Raw genomic sequence first — 19,058 nt, forward strand, 5'->3', positions numbered from 1 at the left:
ACCTGGTAGAGCGTGTCGTAACACCGAGATCGTGGCTTAGAAACCTCGGCAGCATACACACTGATGGAACACGTACTGTAAATCACTTTGGATAAAAGTGTCTGCTAAATGAATAATTGTAAATGTAAAAATAAACCTTTTGTGGCCTGAACAATAAAGAAATGGGCAAATGTTTATGTTTTTTGAAACAATGCAATTAACTATGAATGAGTACACTGTATTGTTTTAAAGTAAGTGCATGTTGTTATAAGCCGTCCTTGGGCTAAGGTTTAGGATTAGAGTTTGCTATGAACTGTAAGGCGTGAGCTACATGAGGCAATTATAAGCAAGTTACGAGCTTTAACTGGGTTAAACACGATTTGGGTTAAATTGGGTGGGTTAAATTGACACATGTATCCGGGGCTAATGAGTACGTTAAATTGAGGTTAGTACATGTTGTTGTAAGCCATCCTCAGGGTTATATTTAGGATTAGAGTTTGCTTTGAACTCTAAATGAGTACACTGTATTGTTTTAAAGTTAGTACATGTTGTTATAAGCCGTCCTTGGGGTAAGGTTTAGGATTACAGTTAGCTATGAACTATAAATGAGTACACTGTATTGTTTTTAAGTAAGTGCATCTTGTCATAAGCCGTCCTTGGGCTAAGGTTTAGGATTCGAGTTTGCTGTGTGCAGTAACTTCACAGTGTCAGCGCTTACGTAACTTCCCTGTAATGGGGACACTTCATATAGAGTGGGCCCACTAACCCCTGGAAGCGTTAGATTAGGCTGAGCTCTATCAGCTGACCCCTGACCCCCAGGCCCCATCAGGCTGGGACGGGGATGGAGGGCCGTCTGAGTGATGCTCAGAGAGGGGGAGAGGGGTGCAGGACGAGGCCCTAAGTGAGGGGGGAGAGGCGTGCATGACGAGGCCCTAAGTGAGGGTTAGAGAGGGGGGAGAGGGGTGCATGACGAGGGTTAGAGAGGGGGGAGAGGGGTGCATGACGAGGCCCTAAGTGAGGGTTAGAGAGGGGGGAGAGGGGCGCATGACGAGGCCTTAAGTGAGGCTCAGAGAGGGGGGAGAGGGGTGCATGACGAGGCCCTAAGTGAGGGTTGGAGAGGGGTGAGAGGGGTGCAGGACGAGGCCTTAAGTGAGGCTCAGAGAGGGGGGAGAGGGGCTCATGACGAGGCCCTAAGTGAGGCTCAGAGAGGGGGGAGAGGGGTGCATGACGAGGCCCTAAGTGAGGCTCAGAGAGGGGGGAGAGGGGTGCATGACGAGGCCCTAAGTGAGGGTTGGAGAGGGGGGAGAGGGGTGCAGGACGAGGCCCCACTTTAAAATAAACACAGATAACTCCTATCTGCTGCATTTTTTAACGCAGCCAAAAGAGAGAACCCCACCTCACCCCACCACCTAGCTGTAACCGAGCTATGACTGAGTAAGTGTGAGTGTGTGTGTCTCTTTGTCTGTATATGTGTCTGTGTCCCTCTGTGTGTGTGTGCCAGAGTTTGCGTGTGTATGTATGTGTGTGTGTCTGTCTGTGACTGTTTGTGTGTGTTTTTGCATGTATGAGTGAGTGTGTGTGTGTGTGTGTGTGTGTGTGTGTCTTTGCATGTGTGAGTGTGTGCGAGTGTGTGTGTCTGCATGTGTGAGTGAGTGTGTGTGTGTGTGTGTGTGTGTGTGTGTGTGTGTGAGCATGTGTTTCAGGGGGAGCTGGGGGTGATTACCCAGTCTGAAATGTACTTGTGAGTTGTTTAAAGTGGAGGTATTGTGTTCTTGTGAGTTGTTTAAAGTTGAGGTATTGTGTACTTGTGAGTTGTTTAAAGTGGAGGTATTGTGTTCTTGTGAGTTGTTTAAAGTGGAGGTATTGTGTACTTGTGAGTTGTTTAAAGTGGAGGTATTGTGTTCTTGTGAGTTGTTTAAAGTGGAGGTATTGTGTACTTGTGAGTTGTTTAAAGTGGAGGTATTGTGTACTTGTGAGTTGTTTAAAGTGGAGGTATTGAGTTCTTGTGAGTTGTTTAAAGTGGAGGTATTGTGTACTTGTGAGTTGTTTAAAGTGGAGGTATTGTGTACTTGTGAGTTGTTTAAAGTGGAGGTATTGTGTTCTTGTGAGTTGTTTAAAGTGGAGGTATTGTGTACTTGTGAGTTGTTTAAAGTAGTTTGTTTGCTTGTTTGTTTGTTTGTGGGTATTGTTTAGGAGTACCTGGAGTTGAGTATCCGCAGAGCCACAGACCTTCTTAGACTCACACAGACGAGTCACCATGGTCTTCGGCAGGTGCTACAGGGAGTGAGAGGGGACATTACAAAGTCAATTCAAACAATAACAAAACCATTAACAAAAGTCAATTCATTAAATACATTTGTACTCATAATTTCAGAGGAGACAACATATAGGTACTATATGATCATTAAAGTGATTCACAATAGAACTTAGTGTCTGGAAATATAGTAATGCTATCTGGAAATCAATGGTATGAACGGGAGACGGATCACCTGTCCTGTCTTGTAGTGCCGGGCGAACTGGTTCACCACACGGTAGTCCGTAGCGAAGTACTCCATCAGGATAGACGGCACCTCCGCAAAATCAGTGGAGCACCTCGTGCCTGAAGGAGGTAGAAAACACACAAACGATCCGATCAGTCAGATCAGCACCAGAATTTGCACTATTGTTTGTTTATACTTTTTAAGACTTATTGGATTGTTGACCATTGCACTGTTGTATTGTATTGTTTTGCACTGCTGTATTGTTTTGCACTGTTGTATTGTTTTGTGTTGTGATGTATATTTTGTGTAATATGTGTAAGCACACTGAGAGCCACTGCACCAAGACAAATTCCTTGTTTGTGCAAACTAACTTGGCCAATAAAAGCTGATTCTGATTCTGAGAATTAAGCCAGAACTGGGTTAAGCACTGGGGTAAATCAGGACCGGATTCATCTCCAGTATTCAAACATCCTTGTAGGATATTTATGAACGCCTGTGTAATTAACACATGCGTAATTTACACACATTAATTAATTTATCCAAACTGACTTACAGATTAACAGCCTGAGCAACAGCATGTGAATGGGAAGACATTGCGAAAAAGCGCCACTATGCTTAATGTGACTTAGCCTGATGTAACTACCATTGAGAATAAGAGCAATCCGAGATTTCTGACCTCCAGCAAGGAGGTACACAAATCCGGATCCTGAAATTTTAATGGGTATGTCCCAGGACCAAGATCCACCTCTTGTGAAAATTTCAGAAAGATCCGACCAGTAGTTTCTGAGAAATCTTGTCCACAGACAGACAAACAGACGGACAAATAAATTAACGGACCCGATCGCATAACCTCCTTGCTGGAGCGCCTCTTTGCTTAGTGTGCCCCTGCCTGATGTAACTACCATTGAGAATAAGCGCCACTATGCTAAGTGTGACTTAGCCTGAAGTAACTACCATTGAGAATAAGCGCCACTATGCTTAGTGTGACTTAGCCTGATGTAACTACCATTGAGAATAAGCGCCACTATGCTAAGTGTGCCCCTGCCTGATGTAACTACCATTGAGAATAAGCGCCACTATGCTAAGTGTGACTTAGCCTGAAGTAACTACCATTGAGAATAAGCGCCACTATGCTTAATGTGACTTAGCCTGATGTAACTACCATTGAGAATAAGCGCCACTATGCTAAGTGTGCCCCTGCCTGATGTAACTACCATTGAGAATAAGCGCCACTATGCTAAGTGTGACTTAGCCTGAAGTAACTACCATTGAGAATAAGCGCCACTATGCTTAGTGTGACTTAGCCTGATGTAACTACCATTGAGAATAAGCGCCACTATGCTAAGTGTGCCCCTGCCTGATGTAACTACCATTGAGAATAAGCGCCACTATGCTAAGTGTGACTTAGCCTGAAGTAACTACCATTGAGAATAAGCGCCACTATGCTAAGTGTGACTTAGCCTGATGTAACTACCATTGAGAATAAGCGCCACTATGCTAAGTGTGACTTAGCCTGAAGTAACTACCATTGAGAATAAGCGCCACTATGCTTAATGTGACTTAGCCTGATGTAACTACCATTGAGAATAAGCGCCACTATGCTTAATGTGACTTAGCCTGATGTAAATACCATTGAGAATAAGCGCCGCTATGCTTAGTGTGCCCCTGCCTGATGTAACTACCATTGAGAATAAGCGCCACCATGCTTAGTGTGACTTAGCCTGATGTAACTACCATTGGAAGCGCAGCAGTAGCAGCCCTAGTTGGAAGTGTGGAAGTGTAAAAGATGAATTAGCACTGATATGACGCTGCTGTTAGGAGAGCGTACAGGATCAACACCATAACACCGCGGACCTGAGGCTTAGCCTAGTGCCCCGCATGCTACACGTTAGCGCTGAGGGGTAAGAAGAGGACCCAGAGGGGCAATAGAACCCGGATGGACACTGGCACTCCAGATAAGATGGGCGAACGCAAGGCCCACTTGGCCCATGTCATGAAAGGGGTCATGTTGGGTACACTGCTCATTGCAGTCACACACACCAGTCAGTGTGTGCACGCGATAGAAGTGTGTGTGTGTGTGTGCAAGTGTGTGTGTGAAAGAGTGAGTGTGTGCGTGTGTGTGTGTGTGTGTGTGAGAGCATGTGTGCGTGTGAGTGTTATGAGTGAGTATGTCTGTGTGTGTGTGTGTGTGTGTGTGTGTGTGCGTGTGTGCGTGTGTGCGTGTGTGTGTGTGTGTGTGTGAAAGAGAGTGTGTGTGTGTGTGTGTGTGTGTGTGTGTGTGTGTGTGTGTGTGTGTGTGAGAGCGTGTGGGCCTGTGTGTGTGTGCACATGTGCGCGTGCGCGCGCGCGCGTGTGTGTGTGTGTGTGTGTGCACATGTGTGCGTGCGCGTGTGTGTGTGTGTGTGTGTGTGTGTGTGTGTGTGCACAGCCAGGAGTGGCTGATGGTGGTGGTGGTGGGGGCCCTACAGTGACACACAGCAGCTTCTCATCACTAAAGCCAGGCAAACACCTCTGATAAGAGAAGCCTGTAATCCTGACGAGAGTCAGCAGGGAGGCGGCCCCATGGAACATCAATGAGCCCAGGGGCCCTCTCAGAAGAGCCACGCTCATGACAACACTGTTGCTCATGACAACACTGTTGCCCAGGGGCCCCTCTCAGAAGAGCCACGCTCATGACAACACTGTTGCTCATGACAACACTGTTGCCCAGGGGCCCCTCTCAGAAGGGCCACGCTCATGACAACACTGTTGCCCAGGGGCCTCTCAGAAGGGCCACGCTCATGACAACACTGTTGCCCAGGGGCCTCTCAGAAGAGCGACGCTCATGACAACACTGTTGCCCAGGGGCCTCCTCAGAAGGGCCACGCTCATGACAAGACTGTTGCCCAGGGCCCCTCTCAGAAGGGCCACGCTCATTACAACACTTGGACTCGGTTTTGTATTCCATTCTATTGTGATGTTCTTTTGTGTTCTATTCTACATTCTCAGGCTCTGTAAAGCGCCTAGAGACAATTGTATTGTAATGGCGCTATGCTATATGAACTGAACTGAACTGAACTGAACTGAACTGAACTGAACTGAACTGAACTGAACTGAACTGAACTGAACTGAACTGAACTGAACTGAACTGAACTGAACTGAACTGAACTGAACTGAACTGAACTGAACTGAACTGAACTGAACTTAGGAAGAGATCAGATATCAATATCTGGAAACACTGCATCTTTTTTTGTTATTTTGACCAATTGTCATTTTTCTGCAAATAATGCTCTAAATGACAGTATTTTTATTTGAAATTCGGTAGAAATGCTATCAGTAGTTTATAGAATGAAACAAAAATGTAAATTTTACTCCAACACATTACAATAAATAGTAAAACTAGAAAAACTGATCATTTTTTTAAAAGTGGTCTCTTAATTTTTTCCCCGGCTGTAAGTAGTCCCCCACCCACTAAAACACTTCAGTGCAGGGAGCAGGGAGAGAAGAACGTGTCAAAGTCAAGTCTTTTTTATGACCACAACCCTCCTATTGGTAACTTAACAGTGAATTAAAAAAGGGGGGGAGAGAGGGGGAGAGAGAGGGAGAGAGAACTGAACTGAACTGAACTGAACTGAACTGAACTGAACTGAACTGAACTGAACTGAACTGAACTGAACTGAACTGAACTGAACTGAACTGAACTGAACTGAACTGAACTGAACCAGAATTGATTTGAATTATCCAGGCTGCGAGCGCTCTGCCCTGCTCACCGGTGACGTGTTGGTAGCGCGTGCGTCCCAGCATGGAGTGCATGGCGTGGCCCATCTCGTGGAAGAGGTTCTCCAGCATCCCGGGGGTGAGCAGTGTGGGGGCGCTCTTACTGGGCTGGGGCAGGCTCAGCATCAGCACCACCACAGGCAGCTGGTACTCGCCACTCTCCAGCTGACGCCCGCCACGGATGGTGAAGTGGCAGTCCTGAGGTACGGAGGGTTAGGGAGGAGAGAGAGAGAGAGAGAGAGAGAGAGAGAGAGAGAGAGATAGGGAGAGAGAGAGAGGGAAGGAAAGGGGGAGAGAGAGGGAGAGAGAGAGAGAGAGAGAGAGAGAGAAAGAGAGAGAGAGGGAGAGAGAGAGAGGGAAGGAAAGGGGGAGAGAGAGGGAGGGAGAGAGAGAGAGAGAGAGAGAGAGAGAGAGAGAGAGATCAAAACTATATACTATATACTATATATGTGTTCGTTAATAAGACATGGCAGTTGCTTTTGAAATACTATTTATTCCAATTATTTCCAATAAAGCCTATTTGAAGCCTAAAATGAGAGAAACCTTCCTTTTTATTCTTCTTGAATATGCTGCAGTTGTGATCTCACGGAGCTAGTTATAGTTCAATCTGGAGTTGCACTGTCCAACATTTTAATTCACTGTTAAGTTACCAATAGGAGGGTTGTGGTCATAAAAAAGACTTGACTTTGACACGTTCTTCTCTCCCTGCTCCCTGCACTGAAGTGTTTTAGTGGGTGGGGGACTACTTACAGCCGGGGAAAAAATTAAGAGACCACTTTTAAAAAAATGATCAGTTTTTCTAGTTTTACTATTTATTGTAATGTGTTGGAGTAAAATTTACATTTTTGTTTCATTCTATAAACTACTGACAGCATTTCTACCGATTTTCAAATAAAAATACTGTCATTTAGAGCATTATTTGCAGAAAAATGACAATTGGTCAAAATAACAAAAAAAGATGCAGTGTTTCCGGATATTGATTTCTGATCTCTTCCTAAGTTAAAGCATTAGTATTGTGTAGTTTAAAAATGAATATGAACTTGTTTTCTTTGCATTATTCGAGATCTGAAAACATTCCATTTATTTAGCTATTTTGACCAATTGTCATTTTTCTGCAAATAAATGCTCTAAATGACAATATTTTTATTTGAAATTTGGTAGAAATGGTGTCAGTAGTTTATAGAATAAAACTTAAATGTTAACTTTACTTTAACTCATACCAATAAATAGTAAAACCAGAGAAACTGACAATTTTGAAGTGGTCTCTTAATTTATTCCGCGGCTGTATATACTCCTAGCCTGTCTGTCCTGTGGGCCAGAACACACTGTTACCAGGTTGGAAAATACACACACACACACACACACACACATTCTCGATCGCTCCACAGCAAGTCTTTGGCATGCTCCGGGACAGAACACACTGTTACCAGGCTGGAAACTAACAAACATCGCCCTGAATATTGTCATCAACAAGGGAGGACGTGCAAATTCTCGCTTGTTTGGGTAGAGCTGATCTTTCGGCTTTGCCACCTATTCACACACACACACACACACACACACACACACACACACACACACACACACACACACACACACACACACACACACACACACACACACGCACACACACTCACACACTCTCTCTCTCACTCAAAAGCGAGACTTTGGCATGCTCCGGGACTCTTGAAATGCCGCACACTGACAAAAAAAAAACACCGGGGAGTGTTCTGGCACAGTTTGGTAGCCGTACCAGCCAAACCGAACAAAAAAAAGAAGGTATTATTTCGGTGACTGCTCTTCGCTGCAGGCCTCAATCTCATGAGAGCTAATCATTAAATGACTTCATTGCTCCGCCGTGGGAGATGAAAGCGCCCGTGTTTGATCTGTGTGCTGCTTGGGTGGAGCCAGGTGAAAACGAACACAATGTAAAAATGCACTGGGAACCTGTTACTAAAATGTAACTCACACACACACACACACACACACACACAGGCGTGTCTAATTTCATGTGGCTGCATGCAAACAGCAGATACCTCCACATTGTCCTCATAGACACTGTCTATAAATGTGTTTGTGTTTGTGTGTGTGTGTGTGTGTGTGTGTGTGTGTGTGTGTGTGTGTGCTTGTTTGAGTGTTTGTGTGTGTGTTTGTTTGAGTATGTGTGTGTGTGTGTGTGTGTGTGTGTGTGTGTGTGTGTGTGTGTGTGTGTGTGTGTGTGTGTGTGTGTGTGTGTGTGTGTGTGTGTGTGTGGTGTGTGGACAGCCTCTACCTGGTGAGGTTTGTCTGGCCTTTGAAAGAAGTCACAGTAGATGTATCCCAGCAGTCCTTCTGTCTCGTGAACCACAGCCTGAGGATAGAGAGAAAACGAGCATCGGGTCAGGTGGAGTCTTCCTCTCCTGATCTGTGTGTGACGTGTGTGTGTGTGACCGTGACGTGTAACGTGTGTTGCCATGTTAGCTGTATAGAGGGGAGAGTGTTCAGTTTAGTGTAGTCTCTGGTACACCTCAAGACATCCACTTAAACACACACACAACACACTAATGAACAGATGAACATCACATACTTCTGTGCAACGCTTTATGTGTGTGTGTTTGTGTTTGTGTGTGTTTTAACGATAATTAACTGTAGATTAAGAATATCTAATGAAACAACATTTCATTTTTTTGACCCTCTGGACTGATTTTGTTGTCATGCCTCATATATACAGTATATTATATTATATTATTTAAGCAATATTGCATGAGTGGGAGGCGGGTAGGTAAGGGATAATCCCACGGGCGGTGCTCGACCGTTGCCACCGTGGGCCGGAGGCGTAGGCAACAACACACGTGGGATTACCCCTTACCTACCCCACTCCCACTCGTGCTATATTGCTTTATTTATATATATATCTGTGTTCGTGTGAGTGGTGATGTTTTGGTGCAGTCACCAGCTATATTTATATATATATATATCAGTGTTCGTGTGAGTGGTGATGTTTTGGTGCAGTCACCAGCTATATTTATATATATATATCTGTGCTCGTGTGAGTGGTGATGTTTTGGTGCAGTCACCAGCTATATTTATATATATATATATATATATATATATATATATGTGTTCGTGTGAGTGGTGATGTTTTGGTGCAGTCACCAGCTATATTTATATATATATATATCTGTGTTCGTGTGAGTGGTGATGTTTTGGTGCAGTCACCAGCTATATTTATATATATATATATCTGTGTCCGTGTGAGTGGTGATGTTTTGGTGCAGTCACCAGCTATATTTATATACAGCCGCGGAAAAAATTAAGAGACCACTTCAAAATTATCAGTTTCTCTGGTTTTACTATTTATTGGTATGTGTTAAAGTAAAATGTACATTTTTGTTTTATTCTATAACCTACTGGCAACATTCCTACCAAATTTCAAATAAAAATATTGTCATTTAGATCATTTATTTGCAGAAAAATGACAATTGGTCAAAATAGCAAAAAAGATGCAGTGTCTTCAGATCTCGAATAATGCACAGAAAACAAGCTCATATTCATTTTTAAACTACACAATACTAATGCTTTAACTTAGGAAGAGTTCAGAAATCAATATTTGGTGGAATAACCTTGATTTAAAATCACAACTTTCATGTGTCTTGGCATGCTCTCCACCAGTCTTTCACATTGCCGTTGGGTGACTTTATGCTACTCCTGGCGCAAGAATTCAAGCAGCTCGGCTTCTTTTCATGGCTTGTGACCATCCATCTTCCTCTTGATCACATTTCAGAGGTTTTTTATGGGATTCAGGTCTCGAAATTGGGCTGGCCATGACAGGGCCCTGATCTGGTGATACTCCATCCACACCTTTACTGGCCTGGCTGTGTGGCATGGAGAATTGCCCTGCTGGAAAAAACACTTCTCAGAGTTGGGGAACATTGTCAGAGCAAAAGGAAGCAAGTTTTTCTTCCGGGACAACGTTGTACTTTGCCTGGCTGAGGTTTGTAAAAGACCATAAGGATTGAACCAAAGCGGACTGGAGGGTCTCCTAGTTCGTCTTCTCTGATGAGTCCAATTTTCAGCTTTGCCCAACACATGGTCGTCTGATGGTTAGACGGAGACCTGGAGAGGCCTACAAGCCACAGAGTCTTGCACCTACTGTGAAATTGGACTTTGGTCTTTGGTCTTTTACAAACCTCAGCCAGGCAAAGTACAACGTTGTCCCGGAAGAAAAACTTGCTTCCTTTTGCTCTGACAATGTTCCCCAACTCTGAGAAGTGTTTTTTCCAGCAGGGCAATGCTCCATGCCACACAGCCAGGCCAGTAAAGGTGTGGATGGAGTATCACCAGATCAGGACCCTGTCATGGCCAGCCCAATTTCGAGACCTGAATCCCATAAAAAAAACTCTGAAATGTGATCAAGAGGAAGATGGATGGTCACAAGCCATGAAAAGAAGCCGAGCTGCTTGAATTCTTGCGCCAGGAGTAGCATAAAGTCACCCAACGGCAATGTGAAAGACTGGTGGAGAGCATGCCAAGACACATGAAAGTTGTGATTTTAAATCAAGGTTATTCCACCAAATATTGATTTCTGAACTCTTCCTAAGCTAAAGCATTAGTATTGTGTAGTTTAAAAATGAATATGAGCTTGTTTTCTTTGCATTATTCGAGATCTGAAGACACTGCATCTTTTTTGCTATTTTGACCAATTGTCATTTTTCTGCAAATAAATTATTTAAATGACAATATTTTTATTTGAAATTTGGTAGGAATGTTGCCAGTAGGTTATAGAATAAAACAAAAATGTACATTTTACTTTAACACATACCAATAAATAGTAAAACCAGAGAAACTGATAATTTTGAAGTGGTCTCTTAATTTTTTCCGCGGCTGTATATATATGTGTTCGTGTGAGTGGTGATGTTTTGGTGCAGTCACCAGCTATATTTATATATATATATATCTGTGTTCGTGTGAGTGGTGATGTTTTGGTGCAGTCACCAGCTATATTTATATATATATCTGTGTTCGTGTGAGTAGTGATGTTTTGGTGAAGTCACCAGCTATATTTATATATATATATCTGTGTTCGTGTGAGTGGTGATGTTTTGGTGCAGTCACCAGCTATATTTATATATGGGCCATTCTACCGAATTGGTGCAAAGTCAGGTCGGAAATATTTAGATTTTTTTTATGTTTTATTCCCAAAACTTTGTCCGTATGTATATTGTACCATATCTAAAGTACACTTATCTAGTAAAAGAACAGTCAATTTTTATATTGTATTTTCAGAATGTGTTGGAATGTTTTTCCTCTTCCAGAAATTGTCACTACCGAAACATCACATTTACTATAGTAAAAAAGTATTATTATTGACCTGTTCAGATTGTGTTTCCTTCCCTTCTCTGAAGAGTATTTTTACAAATATTTCTTGAAGGTTTTCACAATGAAATCCATAAAAATGAATTTTTTACCAAATTTTCAAGTTCAATTTACACAATTCATCAAAATCTAAGTGCAATATTTCTTTGTAAAATGCAAAATACTGATCATATTGATTCCAGAGTTGTTAATTGATGAAATTGAACATACATTAATCCAATCAGTATCATAACATTTTAGTTGATTACTCAATATACTTAATTTTTTACAAAACATCCTGTGTTTCGGTAGTGCTGCACTGTTTCGGTAGTGACATCCAGTGTTTCGGTAGTGACTGCACTGTTGGATGGATGTTCATTTCTCTCCCAAAATCTTCCAAAAGGTGCTCTGGGCCACCCTTTAGTCCACACAACACATTTATTTAAAAAATTATCGGATTGAACTACTTACCATTTCATTTTGTCACTACTGAAATCATCAGGTCACTACCATATGTTTCGGTAGTGACTGTTTCGGTAGTGACAATTCTAGCTAATTTTAAGCATAAATAAAGAATTCTAACAAGCACACTGCATGCAAAGACATCTTTGAAGAGGTGAACACACATACAACATAAGATTTTCCATGAAACCCCAAAAGGTTTACTTAATTGAAGAAAACATGCGTTTCGGTAGTGACAATTCTTAAGGTTACACGTCGATTTTCAGACTTTGGAACACATTTATATAAAAACTATGGGATTTAGCTACTTACCATTCAACCATGAGGGTCAAAGATGCAGTGTCACTGCATGGTCAAAAATGCAGAGTCGTGGCTAAAACACAGGCTCAGCCAATGGACTAAAACTCTTGTGTTTCGGTAGTGACATGAAAACTAGGGACATGATTTTTTGAGTATAGAAAATTGATTTAAAAATTAAACCCACAATAAATCTAAATATTCCAAGTTCTATTTCAACCCAATCATAAAGATCTTTGAAATTAAATCATTGAAAAAAATCTAAAAAAATTGAAAAGTGTTATTTAAAGGCATTGAAATTTAGATGTCAGGGTTGGGGACAGCTACTTCCCAATAGAAAGTACCCTATAAATGATGATTTTGTATATATTTAGCTTATCACTATCTCATGTAATGCATTGGGTTTATATAGACCATAACATTTTCTAATTAAATATCTATGCCTAAATACCTAATTGTTTTGTAAATAGTTTTTATTGTTGAGGGACTGCATATTACACGAATTCGGTAGAATGGCCCATATATATCTGTGTTCGTGTGAGTGGTGATGTTTTGGTGCAGTCACCAGCTATATTTATATATATATATATCTGTGTTCGTGTGAGTAGTGATGTTTTGGTGCAGTCACCAGCTATATTTATATATATATCTGTGTTCGTGTGAGAGGTGATGTTTTGGTGCAGTCACCAGCTATATTTATATATATATCTGTGTTCGTGTGAGTGGTGATGTTTTGGTGCAGTCACCAGCTATATTTATATATATATATCTGTGTTCGTGTGAGTGGTGATGTTTTGGTGCAGTCACCAGCTATATTTATATATATCTGTGTTCGTGTGAGTAGTGATGTTTTGGTGCAGTCACCAGCTATATTTATATATATCTGTGCTCGTGTGAGTAGTGATGTTTTGGTGCAGTCACCAGCTATATTTATATATATATATCTGTGTTCGTGTGAGTGGTGATGTTTTGGTGCAGTCACCAGCTATATTTATATATATCTGTGCTCGTGTGAGTGGAGTTGGATGTTTCGGTGCAGTCACCAGCTATATTTATATATATCTGTGCTCGTGTGAGTGGAGTTGGATGTTTCGGTGCAGTTACCAGCTATATTTATATATATATCTGTGCTCGTGTGAGTGGAGATGTTTCGGTGCAGTCACCAGCTATATTTATATATATCTGTGCTCTTGTGAGTAGTGATGTTTTGGTGCAGTCACCAGCTATATTTATATATATATATCTGTGTGAGTAGTGATGTTTTGGTGCAGTCACCAGCTATATTTATATATATATCTGTGCTCGTGTGAGTAGTGATGTTTCGGTGCAGTCACCAGCTATATTTATATATATCTGTGCTCGTGTGAGTGGTGATGTTTCGGTGCAGTCACCAGCTATATTTATATATATATCTGTGCTCGTGTGAGTGGAGATGTTTGGGTGCAGTTACCAGCTATATTTATATATATATATCTGTGCTCGTGTGAGTGGTGATGTTTTGGTGCAGTTACCAGCTTGCGGACGTCATCGCTCCACACTTCCCCGGCGTTGGGGCTTTCGGCCATCAGTGTCACGCCATAGAGCTCCGTGAAGAGGCTGTTCAGGCCCTCCATGCACGCGCCCAGAGAGAAGTAGGGGCTGTACAGACTGGGCTCGATGTTGAACCTGAGGGAACGCAACACAACACAAGGCAAGGCAAGGCAAAGGTCAGTCCATATCTGAGTGCAACATCTGCATTTAGAACTAACACTAGAATCCTCTCAGAAAACATCTGCCTTTAGAACCAACACTAGTCCTACACTGCAAAAATGCTTTTCTAACCTAGTGTTATTACTCTTATATTGAGATGAAAAAATCTAGTTGGTCTTGTTTCTAGCTAAATTGTACTTACCTAGTGCTTTCTTGGTAAGGTTATTTTTGCCTATTTCAAGCAAATATTACTTATTTTAAGAAATCTTAACAAGCCAAATTTGCTTAACGCACTGGCATTGGCTGCCAGTGCCTTTAGAACCAACACTAGTCCTAGGCAACATCTGCCTTTAGAACCAACACTAGTCCTAGGCAACATCTGCCTTTAGAACCAACACTAGTCCTAGGCAACATCTGCCTTTAGAACGAACACTAGTCCTAGGCAACATCTGCCTTTAGAACCAACACTAGTCCTAGGCAACATCTGCCTTTAGAACGAACACTAGTCCTAGGCAACATCTGCCTTTAGAACCAACACTAGTCCTAGGCAACATCTGCCTTTAGAAGCAACACTAGTCCTAGGCAACATCTGCCTTTAGAACCAACACTAGTCCTAGGCAACATCTGCCTTGATAAGCAACACTAGTCCTAGGCAACATCTGCCTGTAGAACCAACACTAGTCCTAGGCAACATCTGCCTGTAGAACCAACAATAAAGTCTACTAAGGCCTGAGGACACATATTATCATCATAAAAACCAGCAGCGATATTTGTTTTGCATATTTTAGTTCATTCAGTTCAGTTTTGGTTAAGGGGGGGGGGGGGTAAATGTGCTCTAGGACATTTCCTGTCACCCCTATCTGGCCCATACATCAAGCAGAAGTGATGCGGGGGCTTGTGTAGGGGCGCCCCTGACCCTGCTGTCATGCCACGGCTCCCAACATTTATTTCACCCACACACACACACACGCACTACAAAAACACACACACACACACACACACACACACACACACACACACACACACACCCTCACACACTACAAAAACACACACATGCCCCTGACCCTGCCGTCACGTCACGGCTCCCAACATCATTCGCTTCACCCACAGGCACATGCATGGAGGCCTGCACAACCACCAAAAATGACAACCAGCGGGTACGCCGTTTCCTAGTTACACAAGGCTCACATACCTCTCTACTGTGGATGAAAAAAGGAATGTTCAAATAGTTCAAATAGTTCTGTCCTTGGAACGTTCGGCGGTTGCTAGGAATTTCAGAAATGCCTTGATTTTTCCCTCTCAATACTGTGACGCTTTCCCTCTCTTTCTCTCTCTCCCTCACTTTGAGGGAATGTCAAGCTATATTTTTTTAATGCTATTTATTTAATCTTGTGGGTTGTATGTATAGAAATGTGTTAATATTGTGTTTTATTTACCTACCTCAGTGTCTGTTTTTGAGTAAGTTATGTGTTTTTTGTGATTTATGTGAAAGTAAATGAACAGATTCCTTTGGGGATCAATAAAGTACTCCATCAGTCAATAAATCAACCAATCAACACATCTATAAATCAATCAATTTATCTATTTCCCCTCACACACACTCTCATTCTCTCTCCCTCTCTCTGTCTCTCTCTCTATCTATCTATCTCGTGGGGCCAGAGGACACTCATCAAGCTTTCCCTGAGGAGCAAACGAGCGAGTCCTCTTCAAACTCCAGAAACTTGAAAGTGGGAGCTTAGCATTTTAACTGTCAGGAACTCAGTCAGTGACCCCCGGCTTTCCATAATTACCCACTTACCGATGCGAGGAAATCAACGCCACCCAAAGTACTGCCGCAGGTCATGTCTTTATGTCTTTACTGTCACTGTGACTTTAATTAAAAAAGGGCCAGGGGTTGGGGGGCACTGAGGTTAACTCCTCTACGAGGAACACACACACACAGACACACACACACACACACACAGACAGAGACACACACACAGAGACACACACACAGAGACACACACAGACACAGATACACACAGACACACACACAGACACACACACAGACACACACACACACACACACACACACACACACACACACAGTTCAAGTCTACTGTGTCTATATAACCAGTTCCAGCCTATTGGGTCTATATAACCAGTGTCTATATAACCAGTGTCTATATAACCAGTTCCAGCCTATTGGGTCTATATAACCAGTGTCTATATAACCAGTGTCTATATAACCAGTTCCAGCCTATTGGGTCTATATAACCAGTGTCTATATAACCAGTTCCAGTCTATTGTGTCTATATAACCAGTTCCAGTCTACAGTGTAAATCAGACTGTGTATTCTCTTGCTGTTTCCCAGGGAAGTATGAGGTGGATAACACACTTGGCTGGTGTGTGTGTGTGTGTGTGCTTGTGTGCTGTTTCCCAGTGAGGTTTGAGGTGGATAACACACTTGGCTGGAGGGTTTGGAGTCATTGAGTTCAGTCTTTTTTTCGAACTTTCTCTCACTCTCTCCTCAGACACTCAAGAACTATCTTTCTTGTTTTCCTTATTTTCTGTCTTTCTTTCTCTCTCTCTCTGGAGGGCTGTCCCTCTGTGAACTCTGACCTCCGTGAGGAGATGCTATCTCTCTGCCGTGCGTGGATGTCCATGTCAAAGCCGGCAGGGCCTGAGGGACCCTAAGCCCTCCCTGCCCATCCTTCATTTCCTGCGCTCTGGGAGGAATCCCTAAAAGCACGAGCACACACACACACACACACACACACACACACACACACACACACACACACACACACACACACACACACACACACACACACACACACACACACACACACACACACACACACACACACACACACACACACACACACACACACACACACACACACACACACACACACACACACACACACAAAAGAGCCAATACTCCATGGCCAAAAATGGGGAATAAACCGAATCTGATAGAATAACTAAACATATAAATTGACCTTGATGTTTCAATGTGACCCTTTTCCATGTGCCGGCTGCGATCTTAAATGTGGACAATGAGGTCACCTATGCCTTTATTTGGACATGTCGGCCATGTTGTTCAAAGCACCATTCACTACTAAGACAGAAGAAACTATTATTATTATTTTTGGCGATACACGGAACGTTAATACTGACAAATCTTTGGAATCTGGCTTTGGAAGCGGACCGCAGCAGTGACCAAAGACTTTGAAGTCTAAACCGTTTATAATCCTCCTTGGGAAGAAACCTCACACACACACACACACACACACACACACACACACACACACACACACACACACACACACACAAAGATGAAAGGCAAGGGGAGACGGACAGGCCACCCCTAGACTGACAGGTTTTCTAAAATAAAGCCCATTCTCCCCAATACCACAAGGGGAACGGTGGCATAACACTTCAGACAGACAAAAGGCCACCATCATCCTTCAAACTTCAAAACCACGCCTTCTTCTTGGCCTTCGCATGTGAGGATACTGCAGGCCTCTTACACACACACACACACACACACACACACACACACACACACACACACACACACACACACACACACACACACACACACACACACACACACACACGTGAGGATACTGCAGGCCTCTCTCAACTGGAGTAGATAGTCACTGGCCACACACACACATCTGGAAGTCCAGCTTATCAGTCGGCCAACTCACTGACCACACACACACACACACACACACACACACACACACACACACACACACACACACACACACACACACACACACACACACACACACACACACACACACACACACACACACACACACACACACACACACACACACACTCCCGCTCATCTTGACGTCCAGCTCATCAGCCAGCCAACTCACTGACCACACACACACACACACACACACACATTCCAACTCACTGGCCTCCTGTGTGCAGCAAAGAGCCACATGATGATCATCATCATCATCAAGGCCTGGGAGACCAAAACCAACCATGCGCGAGTGGACTGCAGATGTCCACGCACACATACACATACACTCACACTCTCTCTCTGTCTCACACACACACACACACACACACACACACACACACACACACACACACACACTCACAGGTCTCACTCTCTCAATCGAGTATTAGGTTGAAAAAAAAAAAACAAGGATGTAGGTGAGAAGAAAAGAAGCTGCTGAAGCACAATGCAGCAGTTACCCGACTTCTAACGATACATTAAACCAACGTCAAGCAACTGACACAACCGTACACAGAACTAGAGGGAAGTAACCTTGTCTGCTGGTCTGGCAAGATGAATCATTAACCTCCTGTGTACCACCAATTGCAAAGTGACGTTCATCATCATACAAGGCCATGGGACCCGGAGGAAAGAGACTACGGATGTACACAGACACAGACACAGACACAGACACAGACACAGACACAGACACAGACACACATCCAGTATGTCTCTGAAGGCCGTTTCTCATCCAAGGGTTTGGCTTGAAGAAGGCTGGGTTGTCTTGACAGCTGGATGTCTAAAGAGCTACCTCAGCTCAAAGGGTAGAACAAGGTGTTAAAAACACGACGCATGGGTTTGATTCAGTGGGAACACACATACTAACAAATAATGTGTACCTGTACAGTCATGTATCTGTTTACCTAAGTTACTTTAGGTAAAGGTGTCCTCTAAATAGATGAATGTAAATGGGACACTAGAGAAGCTAACTCTAGCCTGCAGTTGTGGTGCTAGTGAAGCTAGCTCTAACCTGCAGTTGTGGTGCTAGCTAGTGGAGCTAGCTCTAACCTGCAGTTGTGGTGCTAGCTAGTGAAGCTAGCTCTAACCTGCAGTTGTGGTGCTAGCTTGTGAAGCTAACTCTAACCTGCAGTTGTGGTGCTAGCTTGTGAAGCTAACTCTAGCCTGCAGTTGTGGTGCTTGATCAGCTAACACAGCAGTCAAATCAAGGCTAGTGACCTTACAGAGAGCTACACAGAAATACATTCATCCAGCCTTCCAGTGAACCTAAACCTCAATAACAAAAGCTTAAGTCCACCGCCACGGCAGAGCCTTGC

The 19,058-nt window shown here is 43.1% G+C and overlaps 1 protein-coding gene across 1 annotated transcript in view; it reads right to left on the reverse strand.

Annotated features, from left to right (window-relative positions):
• LOC308370189 (mitochondrial intermediate peptidase-like) overlaps positions 1–19,058 on the reverse strand; it is a 56,009-nt gene that overhangs the window by 26,464 nt on the left and 10,487 nt on the right. Inside the window, exons 13-17 of the mRNA XM_080844790.1 lie at positions 13,817–13,970; positions 8,485–8,562; positions 6,209–6,413; positions 2,469–2,578; positions 2,179–2,253 (exon numbers count right to left, since the gene is read on the reverse strand). Of these exons, the coding sequence (XP_080700916.1) occupies positions 2,179–2,253; positions 2,469–2,578; positions 6,209–6,413; positions 8,485–8,562; positions 13,817–13,970 (622 nt within the window). The remainder of the gene's footprint in view (positions 1–2,178; positions 2,254–2,468; positions 2,579–6,208; positions 6,414–8,484; positions 8,563–13,816; positions 13,971–19,058) is intronic.

The sequence above is a fragment of the Sprattus sprattus genome (genome assembly GCF_963457725.1).
Source record: "Sprattus sprattus genome assembly, chromosome: 9".
Taxonomy (NCBI): Eukaryota; Metazoa; Chordata; class Actinopteri; order Clupeiformes; family Clupeidae; genus Sprattus; species Sprattus sprattus.